This window comes from Amblyraja radiata, chromosome 6 (genome assembly GCF_010909765.2).
Source record: "Amblyraja radiata isolate CabotCenter1 chromosome 6, sAmbRad1.1.pri, whole genome shotgun sequence".
Classification (NCBI taxonomy): domain Eukaryota; kingdom Metazoa; phylum Chordata; class Chondrichthyes; order Rajiformes; family Rajidae; genus Amblyraja; species Amblyraja radiata.
Window position 1 is genome coordinate 28,905,812 of NC_045961.1, and position 18,154 is coordinate 28,923,965.

The following is an 18,154-nucleotide window of genomic DNA, read 5'->3' on the forward strand; positions in this document are numbered from 1 at the left end:
AACAATCGGATTGTTTGTACTTACACAAAGGAATGAGGTCTGGAGAACAGAATATTTTCTGTTTCTTTAGGATAGTGTTTGGAATGGTTAGCCCAACAAATCAGATTATTATGTTTGCAACACATTAGTCCCAGCATTAGTCCCAGTATTTTGACTTGCTACTGTAGTTCACTCCATATTCTGGAAAATTCCACAGCAAAAATGATGCAACTATTGGCCAAACAGGGTTGTTTTTGTAATATAAACACTGTGGACAATGTTCACTAATATCTTATTAATGAAGAGCGTACTACCGGTATTAATTTCATCTATATAAACTATCTTTGAACATTGACATCCTGTGTTTTTAAGCCATCTCTTAAATTATTATCAAAGTAGTACCTTATTTACAAAATAGTACTTTTAACGTTTGCTGATACCTCTTTTTGAGGATGAAATTTGTACTGTAATCTCTGTGCACAAGTATTTGAGCAGAAAAGCATAATATGGGACAATCAAAGCAGTGTGTTCCAACAGTCTTGCCACAGTTATGCAACAGTTAATGCCAAGAGGCATAAATACCTAGATATAAGCAGGCCATTTCTGAGTACAGAATAAACATGGCTTACACAAGGCTTACAAAAGAGCTGATATGATTAGGGATTGCTTTACTGTAGAATTTCCAAAATATCTAGCCAAGAGTATGACTGGATGGTAGAGAATTTTGTTACATAAAAGACAGGGTGGAATTTAATTGGCAATGGTTGACGAAATATTGGGGCACAGTTCCCATTGAAAAGTTCAAGATGTGTGGAACCGCCATTTTTCAAGTACTGAACTGAATGAAAACCTAGGACATCCGAGCACAATCTTCCATTAAAGTCAAGTCTCAATCTGGGCTTCGCAGATGGGACCACTCATCAATAGCTATGCAACATGTAGACTTCCACAGAATCCCCAGCTCTGAGATTTGAAAGACCACAAACATCGCCTGAGACAGCTCGTACTGTAAGTCTGACAAGTACAGTGGCCCCATTCAAACTGACTTCCCTCCACCTCCTAATGAAAGCCAGCCTCACAGATGGAGGTGGCTTCTTGGCTTAATGCAAACCCCCTCCCCCAGCTTGATCCTAGACAGGTGACTGGTGAGCTCTGGTCAAAGATCTATACCAGCTGACTCGGCGTGTTGTAAAGCAACTTCATTAACTTCCAAAACCCACTCAAAAAACAGAAAATGTTACATCTAAAGGGCCTGTCCCACTTATGTGTCCTTGGCATGCAAATTACGCGACCTCGTGGTTGCGTTGAGGCGCACGGGCATTGTGTGGCCGTGCGGGGCCGGTCCCACTGAGAAGCGCGGAGGGGTATGTAGTTGTGCGCGACATCGCGCAGGGCTCTAAAATTTTTGTAGCGAACAAAATCTTTGCGCGCCAACAGCCTGTCGCGTAACTGACGGCCAAAGTGGGACAGGCCCAAGACCCTGGCGCGACGCAACGTTTCACCTCCAACAGCAGCAGAAGCAGGCAAACGATCGCCGAGCTCGGCCTGGGGTTCACGACCGTTGCGGTCCGGATCCGCCCCCACTTCTACTCCCAGAGCGGGGCCATGAAAATTGGAGATAGACACAAAATGCTGGAGTAACTCAGCGGGACCGGCAGCATCTCTGGAGAGGAGGAATGGATGACGTTTCGGGTCAAGACCCTTCTTTCAGACTGAAGAAGAGTCTCGACACGAAACATCATCCATTGCTTCTATCCAGAGATGCTGCCGGTCCCGCTGAGTTACTACAGCATTTTGTGTCCATCTTCAAATGACGTCACTCGCTCCAGACGGCTGTGCGCATGCATGAAATCACGCGCGACCTTCGTGGGACCGTTGCGCCTCATCGCGACCACGAGGTCGCGTAATTAACGTGCCAAGGACATGCAAGTGGGACAGGGGCTTAAGTCACTGGCATTTAATACCCAGCATGCTAACTAACGAAACTGTAACGAGTACAAAATGAGATAAATGACAAAATTAGATAAATTGAATAATGTCGCAATCCTGGCAGTGCCTTGAGTAGGTATGTTGCAAAGCCTACCTGAAGCGTCTTTGAAAATCTGCCGCTGCGTGTGTGCGCGATTTTGGCGCCGTTTAGAGGGGGCGGGTTTAAAACGCGATTTTCTCTAGGCTGTTCAAAACGAAGATGTTCAGCCTAGTTAATTATTAACGAAAAATCGCTGGAAGTCCCCGTCGCAAAAGCTATTATTAGTTTTAAAGGCCTCGTAAAATAGTTATAGTAGTTTAAAAATCAATCTCTAAACCCGCGACCGCCAGCAACCGTAGGGTCTCATAAAGCAAACCACAGAAGGTAAGTTGTATATTTTTACATTAAAAAGGGCTTCTAAATATCCCTTTATACAAAGTTTAATATTGCGAGTAGCTCATTTTGGCCCCGTTATATCCCGCAGTATTTTTCTGGGGATTTGAGGGCACAAATCTACCGCAATGTGAACGTTCTAAACCAGCGCGTTCACAGGATCCCACTGGAAAGCTGATTTAAATGGGCATTTATTTACAGCAATTAAACACTAAATTCCTTCCATTTGGTCTATAAATTAATGTAAATGAGATTTTAAAATCATGTTTTATTGTGAATTATTTGTGAATATTATTTGGACATTTAGGCTATTTAAAAATGTTAATCATTTATTAAGAAATGGATAGATGTTTAGATCTAGTAATTGAAGTCTGAAATTAGCTGCAATTAGGTAACTAACTAATTATATGCTTTAATTTCAGGTCATCCAAGTAAGATTATTTTATATTTGTTTCAGAATGCTTCAATCTATGATAACTGAAAATTTCATTCAGTTCTCTTAATTTTTAAGAAAGTTATGGGCTTTTGACTGTTCACGATCACAGCTTTTTTGTTATGTCCATAGAAAATCAATAGGGAACAAGATGCTCATTTCCCAGTATGAAAATGGCCATAACTTTTTAAATACTTGAGATATGAAAGTGAATTAGGTGTCAAATTAAACTTATTTTTATGCTTTATCTGATGGGATAAATTGCAGACTTGATTTTTAAAATCTCAAAATTTTGTAACATTGCTACCTTGAGTTGGAGTGAAGGCAATGTAGGCTGAAGCAGTGGCATAGCAGTCCTGCAGATTCCATCTGATCCAAGTCACCTTCCACAGCCTTTAACATCGTATGCAGGTATAATGATATAATTCAAAATGCCTCTTTTATAAAAGACAGAAATGTGAAATGTATAAATGAATGCTGGCAATTTTTTAAATGAATCAATATTCTTACGAGGTACAGAGTGAGGAGGGCCATCAAAGAGTGAGGAAGGTCATCAGAGAGAGAGCGAGGGAACCATCGAGAGCGAGGAGAGTGGTCGGTCACCAAGGATGGTCGCTGAGAATGAAGGGGAACCCAGTGGTGGGAGGCCACTGAGCACGATGGGGGGGCTACTGCCACGTGCGGTGGCTGGCAATCGATAGGACTGCTCGGTGAACTTTTGTAGCTTTGTGGGCGCGAAAACGTGGCGACACTTGTGTACTACCTCAGTGAGGTTCGCTACATGATTTAATCCAGTTGTATGCAAAACAAAGCATTTCACTGTACCTAGTTACATGTGACAACAAGGTATCATTGAGTCATAAAGTTTCCAATGTGTGCCAGATTAGGTTAAAAGCCTTATTAAAATCCATTAGAAATCCTATAGGGAAGTAGAATAGAAACAGAATTCCCATAATAAACACACAGCATTAAGAATCTAATATTACTATTTCACAACTTCTAATTAGCTTGTATTTTTGTTAAAAAGAGTACATATAGCTGTTTTTACCTTGCCGATCCATATTCTGGTGGTGACTGGTATCTTAGGATGGTTGCTTCTTGTCTAATTGCAAGAGTACCAGAATATTGTTTAGGCAACTCATGAAGAATTCCCGAGGATGTATCACTGTAAAAGTGCCCAAGCTCGTGAGGCTGATTAAGTGTTGGAAACATTTGCCTGGCTTTGAAAGGGTATTCTGGGGGAGGGCCTCTAAAGTCGATTCCTGTGGTGGGGGTCTGTGGAGATGGCTGACCCCCATTCTTGAAGGTTTTGTTGGACTGTTGGGAAGTGATCTTGTTGTTTGAGGCAGCAGGATGGGACTTTACCCCACTCCTTTCCAAAGAAAGCTGCATTAGCCGCTCACTAAGTGAGCGAACGTGACCTTGCTTAAGTTCTTTCAGTGCTTCATCTTTATGCACCTGCCCAGAGCTTACTCGGTTAACTGTCGGTCTCCCCTCGGTTCTGGTTTTCTGACTGGCAACTCCAGCTACGTATATACCAGGAGCAACAGTTGCCTGTTGTTGCCCTCTGAAGAACTGAGACAGTGCTTTGGCTTCCTCGTAGGTTGGTAGCTCATCGACATTCTGCTGTGCTAGAGCAAGCCGTGCCTGCTTCTCCATCACGCTGTTGTCCACCTGATGCTCTTGCCCTTGAGGTTCTTGGCGTGCTGACTGGTGGACCATTTGTGGATCTTCCTGCACAAGGTTTTCTGTAGAAGAGTGCGTGCTCCCAATGTCGTTGGCTGGTCCTGCACTCCCTGCGGCTTGCTGCTGTATTGCCAGTAAGTTCATATTCTCATTTGGATTCCCATACCTTAAATGCTCCCGAATTAAACGCTGCAACACATTTCCCGTTGCTACTTCCTCTGAACCTCGCATTTCAAATGTTGGAGTCCCGATGATGTCCTGTGGTGGATGGTTGAAAAGTAGCTCTTTATCTAGAAAAAAAGTCAAAATGTAAATATTGATAACTTAAGATATAGATGGACATAAAGTGCTAGAGTAACTCAGCGGGTCAGGATTAAAAGGATAGGTGAGGTTTTGGGTCTCTTCTACAGACCGATTGTCACCCATATAATTTCTCCAGAGATTCTACCTGACCCACTGAGTTACTCCAGCACTTTGAGTCTGTCTTTGGTATGAACCATCATTTGCAATTTTTTTGTTTTTACTTAACATATAGACATTGGCATTATTTGAATAGGAGTACAAAACATCTTACCGTCCAACATAGGATTACTAAATATTGTAGTATATTGGAATAATTACAATAATACTATTTAATTATAAAAAGTTGCATATGTCAGACTTAAATTTACAGCAGCACTTTCAAACAAGTTAGCAAGATGAGAATGTAACGGCTAATGTAGAAACTTGAGGATAAATTCTAGACAGGTTCATAATTTGCACTGTAATATGTCCTTCACCCGAAATGTTAAACCAATACTCTTTCTGCCCATGACACTATTTGAAAATGAAAAATGGATGTGATCACACCAACATTTATTCTTAATTTGTTATTGTGCCAAAAACAGATAACCTGGTTACTTACGTTTCTATGACTTTGTCATACACCCTTGGACCAATGTGTTTACATACATTCCAGTAGGAAGTTACCTTAAGATATTCCGGGGCTAACATTGTGCATTTATATTGTAACTCTAATATGGCAAAATATCCTGTGGGGGGTGGGGGGGGAGGATGATGGAGACATTCGGTTAACTGCATATATCTGCCAGAGACATAGCTACCTGCAGTGGGTGATTTAATTTGTACAAGACATCAGTATAGGTGAAAAATGTCAAAGATTTAAAGGACTGGAAGAGGATGCAGGAGTAGAACGACTGGAGGCCATAGCAGGACTTAACATTGAGGTGCCCTTGGAGATTGTAGTCAGGAAAATGTGAAGACATTTGGACAGGTATATGGATAGGAAAGGATTAGATGTGTATGGGCCAAATGCGGGCAGGTGGGACAGCCTAGGTGGGGCATCTTGGTCGGCGGGGCTTGAACTGATAGGCTTGTTTCCATGCCGTATAACTTTATCACAAAGGCTCGAAGGGCCGAATGGCCTACTCCTGCACCTATTTTCTATGTTTCTATGAAGTGCACTTCAAAAATACTTCAATGTCGGTGCAATGTCCTGAACAATGACAAAAGTAGACCTGTTAATGCCTAGTGATTTATTTGGAATATCCAGCTTTGTTATCACGTGGAAAACAGATAAGAAAACTGAGGTTTCTGTTAAATATTAAAAAATGAAAAGGTAGAAATACAGTAGAAATTTACAGCTTTGAAAATTTACATGTTTATTCTCACAAAGATAGACAGAAAATGCTGTAGTAACTCAGCGGGACAGGCAGCGTCTCTGGAGAGAAGGAATGGGTGATGTTTCAGGTCGAAATGTCACCTATTCCTTCTCTCCAGAGATGTTGCCTGTACTGCTGAGTTACTCCAGCATTTTGTGTCAATCTTTGGTGGAAACCTGCATCAGCAGTTCCTTACTGCACATTTATTCTCTCAATTTATCTTAATGTGAGAGTTTAAAAAAACAATCACTGCCCTTGCAATTATAATTTGAGTTTCAGCTTCAAGCATGGACAGAAGCACTCTTGGATAGAAATACCTTTTCCAGATCCCTCTCTGATAGCAAGCACAATTTAATTTTAGTTTAACTCTTGCTAGCAGGGAAGATTTAAAAAGAAGGGTACCTTCTTCAGTTGCATCAGTTTCTTCTGTGTTTAATGGGAAATGCTCATGACACAGTTCAATCTCACCATAGGAGCCCCGTTCATAGAGATATCCCCTTTGCTCTAATAGGCAAAACGGAGGACCAGGGTAATATACATCAAGGGAATCTGAAAATTAGGAAAAACACATCAATTACCACTTTTATTCTACATATCCAGGAGCAACTATAATGTAGCAAAACAGTCTTGCATCTAACGTGCATCCATTCATCCACAGATACCGCACATCAAAGTATCACACTTAGATACAGCAGTAAACAAAGAAAAGAGAAAAGAGTGTTTAATTGCCCCATTTATCAACAACGGAACAGTGAAATTCTTACTTGCTGCATCTTACCAGGCTAGTAAACATAACACGCATAATAAAATAATCAAAAATAGATTGATAACAATAATACTAGCTAACCATAATAATGCAAAAACCAAAGTCTGCAGTGCACCCAAAGACTCAGTCCCCAGAAGATCATAGTTACTGAAGTTAGTGTTGTATAGTGTTCAATGGTTAATGGGAAGAAGCTGTTCTTGAACCTGATGGTCATGGATTTCTGACTGCTGTACCTTCTTCCTGATGGTGATAGCAAAATGAGAGTGTGGCCAAGGTAGTGTGGGTCTTTGATGATATTGGCTGCCTTTTTAAGGCAGCATCTCCCATGGATCCCTTCAATGGTGGGGAGATTACTACATTGCAACGCATCAGCTCCATAGACAAAGTCCAATGCCCACAATGGGATAGGGGTGAATCAGAGTGTATACTAGTTTAGGGAAGGACAGTTCAGAAGCGTTATAACAGAGGGGAAAGAGCTGTTCCTGAGTTTGGTGGTACGAATTTTCTCTTCTGTACATTCTAGCTGGATGATAGCAGGGAGGAGGAGGAATGACCAGTGTGGGACGTCTGATTATGTTGGCTGTTTTTCCAAGACAGCAAAGTGTAGATGGAGTCAATGGTGGGAGGTCTGGTCTGTGTGATGCAATAATACATCTAGCCTGCAACAAAATGCTGGGTAATCTGGGGACCTCATCGAAAATATAATGTTTTGATATTTTGCTATGACAAGAAGACAAAGAATATAATTTAACTTTAAGTTTAAGAAGGAACTGCAGATGCTGGAAAATCGAAGGTAGACAAAAATGCTGGTGAAACTCAGCAGGTGCGGCAGCATCTATGGAGCGAAGGAAATGGGCAAGGTTTCGGGTCGAAACCCTGTCTGAAGAAGGGTTTAGACCAGAAACTTTGCCTAATTTATTTTAATTAGAATTTTATCATTTTTATTTGCCGTGTCTTTCCTGTATTTTAAAACCAGTCTAGGGCCAAATCTCAATGTTCCTTGAATTATATTTTTCTTTCCTACTCTCGTCCAGGTTCCAACCCCATGGACATAACCCATTAAATAGGTTTCTGAATAATGTCTAAATTCCTGCTCATTGTACACAGTATAAAACATTTTTTTTGACTGCGTTAGTTTTTGAAAGTGCGTCTTCAAAGATTGTAAACAACAGGCAAGTTCCCAGTTTTATTCAGTAAGTGATCAATACCTCACATTCTATTGTCTATTGTCCTAGCTAGAAGTTTGGGATGTGCTTTTCACTCCAGTTGTATCAACAAAACTAGATGTAAAGAGATGTATAGCAAGATCTTGGTTTAAACCAAAGATAGACACAAAAAGCTGGAGTAACTCGATGAGTCAAGCAGCATTTCTGGAGAAATGGAATAGGTGACATTTTGGGTCGAGACCCTTTTTCAGACTGTGAATCAGGGGAGACTCCCCCCCGAAACATCAGCTATTCCTTTTCTCCAGAGATGCAGTCTGACCCATTGAGTTACTCCAGCTTTTTCTGTGTATCTTCGGTTTACTTGCACAGTTAGTTCCTACCTGCACAGAGAAGTATAGCATGCAGCTGAATGTCCCATCTTATTTGGCAATAATGACCAGAAATAAAATTCTCCCCTATATCAAAACATGCTTTGCCGAGAAATAAAGTATGTTCAGTCAAGTCTGAATTGTTGCTCAGGGTACTCGTTGCTGTGAAATAAAGCAGTTTTAATACTTCACACTTGCCAGTGTTAAGCCACATGTATTTTTGCTCCTCCAGAAAAAAGACACAGGGAAGCTAATCTGGACACATATAAAGGACCATTTATCCTGTTTCAATCATAATATTACCAATGCTGTGGCTGGCAGCTCCACTGTGGTGCTGTAGATTGGGTAGTTTGGACGATGCTCAAATCTCTCATTACAGAACTAATAATGCTCCATGAGAAAATATCCAAGTCAAGACCTTTAAATTACTGGTAGCCACCTGGGGTACCAAACTACATTGTAAAGAGAATTCAAAAATGCTTAAAGTTTTAAAGTGAAAATAAGAACAGCAATGTCAATATTTACAAAACTGTTGAAATCAAAATTATTGCTGCCATCAAGAGTAGTACGGGTCAGAGAGCAAGTAATCTAGACAGATTTTCAATTATAAGAGGAGAGTTTAATGTAGAACGAGCCGTTAAGTGCAGAAAATTCTTGGGAATGGTGGCAAGAATAAAGGGCAGTAAAATCAAAGAAGAATTCAGGAAAAGAGAAATAACCAAATTAATAAAACCGCCTTTGAATTGGATGACTGCTCTTCAAGATTTCTATATCTTCCACACCTTGTGCACTGACCAGTCATAGGTTCCAGTGATTATTTGATAAGGTTTGAGGTTATCTATTTTATTAAATCAAAATCGGGATGTTAGAATTATTAACCAGGGATAAGTGGAGGGAGCTTGACTTCCAGGCCTGGTGTAATATGGGACACCAGGATCAGGAATGTGGGCTAGGGTTTGGGGCCGGAGATGGTGTCAGTAACTTGGGAAATTGTACTGATATCTCTGTTGCTTGCTGCTTCAATGGTGGTCACGATGGTCTCTCACCATCCAGCTGCCACAAGTCTAAAGATCAGTTGAGGTCCTCCTGTAAGGCTGACGCATGTCAAAAGCAGCTGAGCATGCCTTGTAGGCTGAAACATAGAAGCTAAAGCTTTCATTGAAGTGGTTATATCTATGGAGGAATTGAATGTTACCAGTTAGTGTCATTGGCTGTATCCCAGAAGGTATCTAAAGTTTTTGCTATCCACAGTAAGTCCACATCCCAAAACCATGCAGATGGCTTCAGTCTACTTCACATCGGTTTATTCTTTGAGCTCATAATTTAATGTTTGAAATGTGCAAACTAAATCCTGATGAAAGATAGAACAATCCTACGTGCTTATAAAAAAAGAGTTAAAGACATACGAGAATGTCACAAGAAAATGAAAGTAGCCCGGACAGAAAACGCCTTTATACTTAGGGACAGCTTTCTGGGAATGTATTGGTTTACACATGCAGGGAAATTCCCAGAAGTGCTTGGATGGATCATTTTTTTAAATAAACAAGATTGTATTCAACATAATGATTTGAATGTTTAAAAGGAATACGAGCAAATCAGTTAATAAAAACAGAAATAACTCAATTGAGGCCAAATTGTTTTGACCAGTGCTTTTCATGATACCTTGAAGTGCACAATTACAATTTCATTCCTCAAAATAATAATTTGTCTACAATGAAAGTTGGGTTCTGATATTTGTCACTTTGACATAATGTTCAGATCTTCAGAATGGAGCATTTTGAGGGGAAGTGAACCACACACGGCCTGGTTAATAAAAGTTGCAGCCCATTAGAGAAGCAAAGTGAAAAAAGCTGCAAATAAACAAGTCATTAAAACTTTTAACAGCGGTTAAAAGGGCTTCCCACCCCCCCCCCCCCCCCCCACCCACCCCCCAAATAGTACATAAAAGGGGAATAGAAGCATGTACTAATACAGTTTGAAGTATGGAATGGAGATTGGCTGCAGCATAAATAACAAACAAACCATTTTTGTGTGGTGGACTAATTCTAGAAATCCAAGTACATGAAGCTGATATTTCAACAGGCCTCTGATGATTGTTCCATTGGTAGAACGTTCAGTGCAGGTTTCAAGGGCATATTTTCTCAATAAATGTCAGGTTGGGGATAATTTGTAGGGGTAGTGGCCAGTCTAGTGAGAGATTCAGGTAAGCAACGAAACAATGATTTGGGCTTTGGGAGTTGTGAATTATAATGGGAATGAGCCTTGGGGAAGTGGCAATAGAATAAAGGCATGTGGGGTGACTGACTCTTTAGCATTCCTAATCCAGGCCTATGTTACTCAAACATACAGTAGTTGTAGCAGAAGTGACACACCATTGGTCTCCAGAAAACCTAGTCTAAGTTATCGTTCAATATTCCAATACGTCAAGGCAGGCATAAAATGAGGATATATACTGCAATCAACTCAGAAAAGCATCATGCTATAAAAGCGACTAGCTTCCGCTAATCAATTTTCAGGAGTGATACAAGATGTTCTGGAAAAAGTCAGTAACCAGTTTCATCCCAGGAAATAAACAGTAATTACTACTTTCCAATAGTAAAAGGTTGTTGCTCTACTGTGCTACTTCTCATTCAAACAACTGCATTTTTTAAGTGCCAACTTTAATGGCAACATATTAACAGATGTTCATTGTGGAACGATGTGAGAATTAACTGATGCTGGATATTAATGTTTTTGTATGAACCGCTCACTCGTTTCCCATTCATGATACCATTCCCAATCACAGCCAGGATCTTCATGAAGAAGCAGTATGTAGAGTGAGAGACTAGATATTTGGATAAGGGAGCCATTTATTTATTTGTAACAAAGTACAATGCTCTCTGAAATGACCGATTTCATTGTTGGGGAATAATAGGAACCTTCTAATTCAAATATATAGAAACATAGAAAATAGATGCAGGAGTAGGCCATTCGGCCCTTCGAGCTTGCACCGCCATTCAATATGATCATGGCTGATCAACCAACTCAGTATCCCGTACCTGCCTTCTCTCCATACCCCTGATCCCCTTAGCCACAAGGGCCACATCTAACTCCCTCTTAAATATAGCCAATGAACTGGCCTCAACTACCAGTTCCAGAGATTCGCCACTCTCTGTGTGAAAAAGTTTCTTCTCATCTCGGTCCTAAAGGATTTCCCCCTTATCCTTAAGCTGTGACCCCTTGTCCTGGACTTCCCCAACATCGGGAACAATCTTCCTGCATCTAGCCTGTCCAACCCCATAAGAATTTTGTACGTTTCTATAAGATCCCCTCTCAATCTCCTAAATTCTAGCGAGTATAAGCCAAGTCTATCCAGTCTTTCTTCATATGAAAGTCCTGACATCCCAGGAATCAGTCTGGTGAACCTTCTCTGCACTCCCTCTATGGCTATAATGTCCTTCCTCAGATTTGGAGACCAAAACTGTACGCAATACTCCAGGTGTGGTCTCACCAAGACCCTTTACAACTGCAGTAGAACCTCCCTGCTCCTATACTCAAATCCTTTTGCTATGAAAGCTAACATACCATTCGCTTTCTTCACTGCCTGCTGCACCTGCATGCCTACTTTCAATGACTGGTGTACCATGACACCCAGGTCTCGCTGCATCTCCCCTTTTCCTAATCGGCCACCATTTAGATAATAGTCTGCTTTCCTGTTTTTGCCACCAAAGTGGATAACCTCTTGTCTATTGGTTCATTAGCTTGCAAAAAATGACTATTGGTTCTAAAGCTTGCAAAAAATGTCTATTGGTTCTAAAGCTTGCAAAAAAATGTCTAATGGTTCTAAAATGCTTGCAGATAGTATCTCTATTGCTTCTAAAGAGTGTGTGCGCGTCGTCTGTCTGTATGTATGAGTTGCTGTGTCTGTAAGTGTATATGGATGAGTGTGTGAGTGTCTGTGCATGAGTGTGTGTATGTGTGAGTGTCTGTGCATGTGTGTGAGTGTTTGACTGTGTCTCTGTGTATGAGTGTCTGTATGTGTGTCTGTGTGAGTGTCTGAGTATCTGTGTGTGAATGCGTGTGTGTGTGTGTGTGTGTGTGGAGAGCCACTAAGAATGCATGGGGGGAGATTGAGGGGAGATGGACTGAATGCGTGTGGGGGAGGGGAATGGCATGGAGCAGAGTGGGGGGGAGAAGGGAAGAGGGGTGACTGAGTGAACTGCCACCACCAGCTGTGAGTGACTGGGCTGCCAGCCCACCAACCATGAGTAAGTGAAATGCCAGCCCACCAGCTGTAAGTGACTGAAGTGCCAGCCCACCACGCATGACTTAGTGAACTGCAAGTCCAAAAATCCATTCAGTCCACAATGTCCATACTAGCCCTCTGGAAAACAGTTCCTTCAGTGCACAACAGCCTGAGTGACTGAGCTGCCCGGCCAGAGTGACTGAGCTGCCCAGCCAGAGTGACTGAGCTGCCAGCCCAAGAATCCATTCAGCCCACAATGTCCATACTAGCCCTCTGGAAGCCAGTCCCTTTGACCCACAACACACATAATAGCGCTCCAGAAACCCCCCCACTGGCCAGCAATATTGGAATTGGTGGAGAGGTGGAATATTGCGTTGGGGGACCAGCCCTCCCGTGTGATGCTGGGACCCAACGGGTCCCACTTAGTCTAGTATATATATATATATGGCAGGAAGGTTCCTTTGAATAACAAAACAAGTTTTAATGGAAGTTGACACTTAGAAAATAAATAAATTTATGAGCAAATAGCCTAAAGTACTGATATTGAGTATATTCCAAATAGCAAAATAGAATGCCACACCTGCTTTGTAATTCCCTGGTGTAACTGGTCTGTGCTGATGTTGATTCGACACAAGTCTCCTTCTATTCATCTAGCCAACACTGATGGTTACACTCCAAAAAGTACTTTGATTGGTGTAAAACACTTGGGATAGATAACCTTAGTCATAACAGGAGCCATATAATTTGAGATTATTTTAATCTAATAATATCATCGTAATATTTCTCTCATTTGTTTATAGATATACCTTCCCTAAATGCACTCAATTATTCAGCACAAATCCTCCTCCAAAATGAAAAGACAGTGAAAAATATCAGACTGCTGATCCTATCACCATAGCCATCCACAGACTTCTAGCATGACACTTCATTCACTGGGGGTGTACAAAAGAAGCGATTCGGGAAGAGAGCGTAATATTGTGTAACAGAATAAACTGTACTCATTTTGTACGGTGACCAATGCTTCCCTTTACTTCTGTCAGCAATTGTTGCAGACTTAAACCCAGAAAAGATCCTTTGCACCTATTAACTGTCTATTGACATCAACTTGAGAAATGCATCTATCCTCACACCTTTGTCAGAAACACAAATGCCAATTACTGATAAAGATTTGACACAACTCTGTGCAAATCACCTACAGAGAACTTGGTCAACATCCCATGCATTTTATAAGGGCCCTACATGACCAGGAAGGACTGACCTTCCCTGCCTTTCAAAAAAAGACGCAAAGTGGTGGAATAACTCAGCGGGTCATGCAGCATCTCTGGATAGGCCACGTTTCGGGTCGGGACCCTCTTGAGACTGTTACTCCAGTACTTTGTGCCAATTTTTTGTCAACACGCATTTGCAATTTATTTGCAGTCTGAAGAAGGGTCTCGACCCAAAACATCACCTATCCATTCTCTCCAGAGATGCTGCCTGTCCCGCTGGGTTACTCCAGCTTTTTGTGTCTATCTTTGTGAATAATCACAAATTGGTTTACATCACAACTCTCACTTTGACAATCAATGACACAAAGAGGCCTGAATAAAACCAAAACAACAAATAATTTACTTTGTATTTCAACCTCGCTCAAAGTTAAATTTGAAAGGAAATAAAAGGTTATGCAATTCTAGGGGTTCCTCCGTATTTATGAACTAAAGGAGTTTTACAATTTGCAAATTAAACTGTGGTTTAATTATCACGAGATTCATGTGTACAGGAATTTAGTTTCAACCAATTTACAAGTGTAGTGAATACATGGAACAGACTGCATTTGGAAGCCATGATGACAAATTCCACCATCATTTTTCAAGAGGAACTACATAGATTTATTTTGCAGAGAAATATAATATAGAAAATTGTAAAATGTTTTGGACGAATCAGATGAAATGCAAAAATATAATCTTCTGAATGCAAGTGTTATAAGTGAAAGTAATATATATATTATAATTATTATATATATATTATAAATTTGTATATATATAAATTTGAAAGCTTTTTATTTTGTGTAGCGCAATATGTACACAGAAGTTTAACTAGATTTCTCCATCATCCACTGCTGCTTTTTACCCCACACAATCTGTGTTGGTGTATCCCCCAGTTGCAAATTGTAAAACAAATACTCAATGTTGGTTTGCTGATCCTTTAACAGAACCTCTCGTTCCCTTCTCATTTATGTTATTATTAGATGGACTTCCACAAAACAGCTTTATTGCATTCTACTGGGACTGTTACTGTCTCTCAATGACCCTGGAATCAAAACATACACTGCCTTGGAAATGCTGTAATATCTGAACCCATGATATAATGAGGCACACTGATAAGAAAGTTGTAAAGTTGTGTATACGAGCAGTCTACACTCAGATTAATTAACTATCATTTTTATCTCACCGGTTAGAATTTGATGTAATTTCTTGTTAAACTAATTATAATTTTTATATAGTTAATGTGTGTACAGATGGTCTACAACAAAGGATCATATCAAATTCACTTGAACTTTGTCCAACTGCTTCATTAAGAATTCATAAAGTAGTTTCTGCCAAGATGCTTAGACTACTAAAGACTAAAATACCACAGAACCCATGGAAGACGAGGAAGAAGTTTCATTTTCCAGTGAATAGGGTCAATTACAAAGAGCTGAAAAAACAGATGATAACTATTACGAAGATAGACGGATATAATGAAGAGAACTAATCTGCATTTGTATGTCAAAAAGCACTATTAAAAAAAAAAAAAATGGGATTGTTGAGCAAAATATTTTGCTTACATTTTACTGACATTATAAGCATAATCTTAACATGGTAATCATGGAGATAATATCAGAGCCCAAATCAGATGACACTGTTTTCACCATGTTTTCTCCGTTACTATAGAAGTGTAGCAATGGCATTTAATACTGTCGGATTAGTGCTAAAACCTGGCACCAGCACATCATTTGGATAGGATGAAGTTGAAATCCATATAATGAGTGATCTCCGGTGGAAAGTAACTGACCTGAATGAGATCTGACTTTTTAAAAACATTGTCTTCCAAGAAAGCTGATGTTAAGATGAATTAATCAAGATTTCATTCTCCCACAGTTTATTCCTATTGTTCAGCAAAAGGTCACAGTTAGTTCATAATTGTTCTACATTGGTTGGTTACAGAGAGAGTTACAGTTCACATGAACCGGCAGGAGCTCATCACAGGAAATAACTCGGGGCAGCAAAATTTCCATGTCATTAAAACAGGCACACTTTTGTGCAGTGCTTAAATGATTTAACATGGTGCATCTTAAAGAGCATGAAATAGGCAATACAAGTTTATAATCTCAAATGAAATTAGTTGGTCCACTCAGGAAGGAAAGAATAGAAACATTACTATTTACACTGCGCTAATTCAGGATTAGAAACAACTAAATAAGTAACTTGAGCATCATCTCAATTGTAAAAAGCATGAAACATAACAGAAGATATAAAGTAAGTAGTGAAAGTGAAGCAGAATAAAATAGGAGCAAAATAACAAACTGATAGAGGAAATCGGCAGGTCGAGCGGCATCTCTGGAGGTAAATGGACCGTCGATATTTCGGGATTTAAGATAGTTGACCTTCAGTTTTTCAATATGAAAAAGGATTCCGATCCAAAATGTCATCTGTCCATTTCCCTCCACAGATGCTACTGTGTTCCTCCAGCAGTTTTTTTTGCACAAGATCTGCAGTCCCTTTTGTCTCCAGAATAAAAAGTACTGCTGCAATGGGAAACTGCTGAAACAGAATGGAATTAATAATACCTCATTGGTGCAATTATTTGGTGTAAGAAGCCAGGAGCCTCAGTTAGATAGCACTATAAGAGCAATAACCATCTGGTAAAGACTGTGGGGAAAATACTGTGCTTGCATCTTAAGAAAAGATGGTGTTCAAGCTAAAAGCATGAATCTAAACTCCCTATGAAGGGAGTTTACTACTCTGCAGGTGAAAAACTGAGTGTGATGGACATTTCTCGATGACACACAGCAGCTTGGATGTGAAAATATATTTTAGCATGGCAAAGAGATTCGACATGGAGAAATAAGCAAAAAAAATTTTTTTTTTAAAGAAATACTGCAATAATTTACATTTGGCACCTTTTTAATGTAGCAAAACACAGGTTTGTAATCAGACAAAAACTGGCATATGTTCAAGGTAGAAACAAAAAGCTGGAGTAACTCAGCAGGTCACAGAGCATCTCTGAAGAAAAGGAACAGGTGACATTTCGGGTCTGATAGAAGAAGGGTCTCGACCCGAAACTTCACCTATTCCTTTTCTCAAGAGATGCTGTCTGACCCGCTGAGTTACTCCAGCATCTGCAGTTCCTTCCTACACACCTGGCATATGTTCAATGTAGATGAAGATTAAAAATGTCAGGAGAAGGAATTTAGGGGAGGATTTGGGGGCAGGGAGGGAAGAGAAGGGCTTGAGAAACGATTTAAGGAGGAAACCCTGAGTTTAGGTCTGAGCAGCCGAGGCCCAATGCTGAAGGCACGAATTAGACAAATACAGAGTCCTTGTAGAAATGTGTATTGAAAGTACAGAAGGGCAAGCGAGGAGCCAGATCTAAAGATGAGAAATTATAAACAGAGTTAATGGTGATTTGGAGCCATATTGGTCAATGAAGAAAGAAGTGATAAGTGTATGGGACTTAATGGGAGTTTTAATAATCCAAGTGTTTAGGAAGTGGGTTAGACTATAGACAATAGACAATAGGTGCAGGAGTAGGCCATTCGGTCCTTCGAGCCAGCACCGCCATTCAATGTGATTATGGCTGGTCATCCCCAATCAGTACCCCGTTCCTGCCTTCTCCCCATATCCTGGAATAAATAGACACAAATTGCTGGAATAACTCAGCGGCAGGCAGCATCGCTGGAGAAAAAGAATAGGTGCCATTTCAGGTCCAGGCCCTTCTTCTTCGAGTCTGAAGAAGGGTCTCGATCCGAAAATCACATATTACTTTTCTCCAGAGATGCTGCCTGACCCGCTGAGTTACCCCAGCAATTTGTATCTATCTCCAGCAGAAGTCGTGTGATAGGAGTAGAATTAGCCCATTCGCCCCATCGTCTACTCTGCCATTCAATCGTGGCTGATCTATCTCTCCCTCCTAACTCAATTCTCCTGCCTTCTCCCCATTACCTCTGACACCTGTACTAATCAAGAATCTATTTACCTCTGCTTTAAAAATATCCACTGACGGCCTTCTGTGGCAAAGAATTCCACAGATTCACCACCCTCTGACTAAAGAGATTTATCCTAATCTCCTTCCGAAAAGAACATCCTTTAATTCTGAGGCTATGAACTTTAGTCCTAGACTCTCCACTAGTGAAAACATCCTCTCCACATCCACTCTATCCAAGCCTTTCACTATTCTGTATGTTTCAATGAGGTACCCCATCATTCTTCTAAACTCCAGCGAGTATAGGCCCAGTGCCGACAAACGTTCATCATAAGTTAACCTACT

General features: G+C 40.5%; 1 protein-coding gene across 1 annotated transcript in view; it reads right to left on the reverse strand.

Moving 5' to 3' along the window:
- amotl1 (angiomotin like 1) overlaps window positions 1-18,154 on the reverse strand; it is a 112,359-nt gene that overhangs the window by 63,122 nt on the left and 31,083 nt on the right. Inside the window, 2 exon segments of the mRNA XM_033022402.1 lie at window positions 3,823-4,750; window positions 6,524-6,670. Of these exon segments, the coding sequence (XP_032878293.1) occupies window positions 3,823-4,750; window positions 6,524-6,670 (1,075 nt within the window).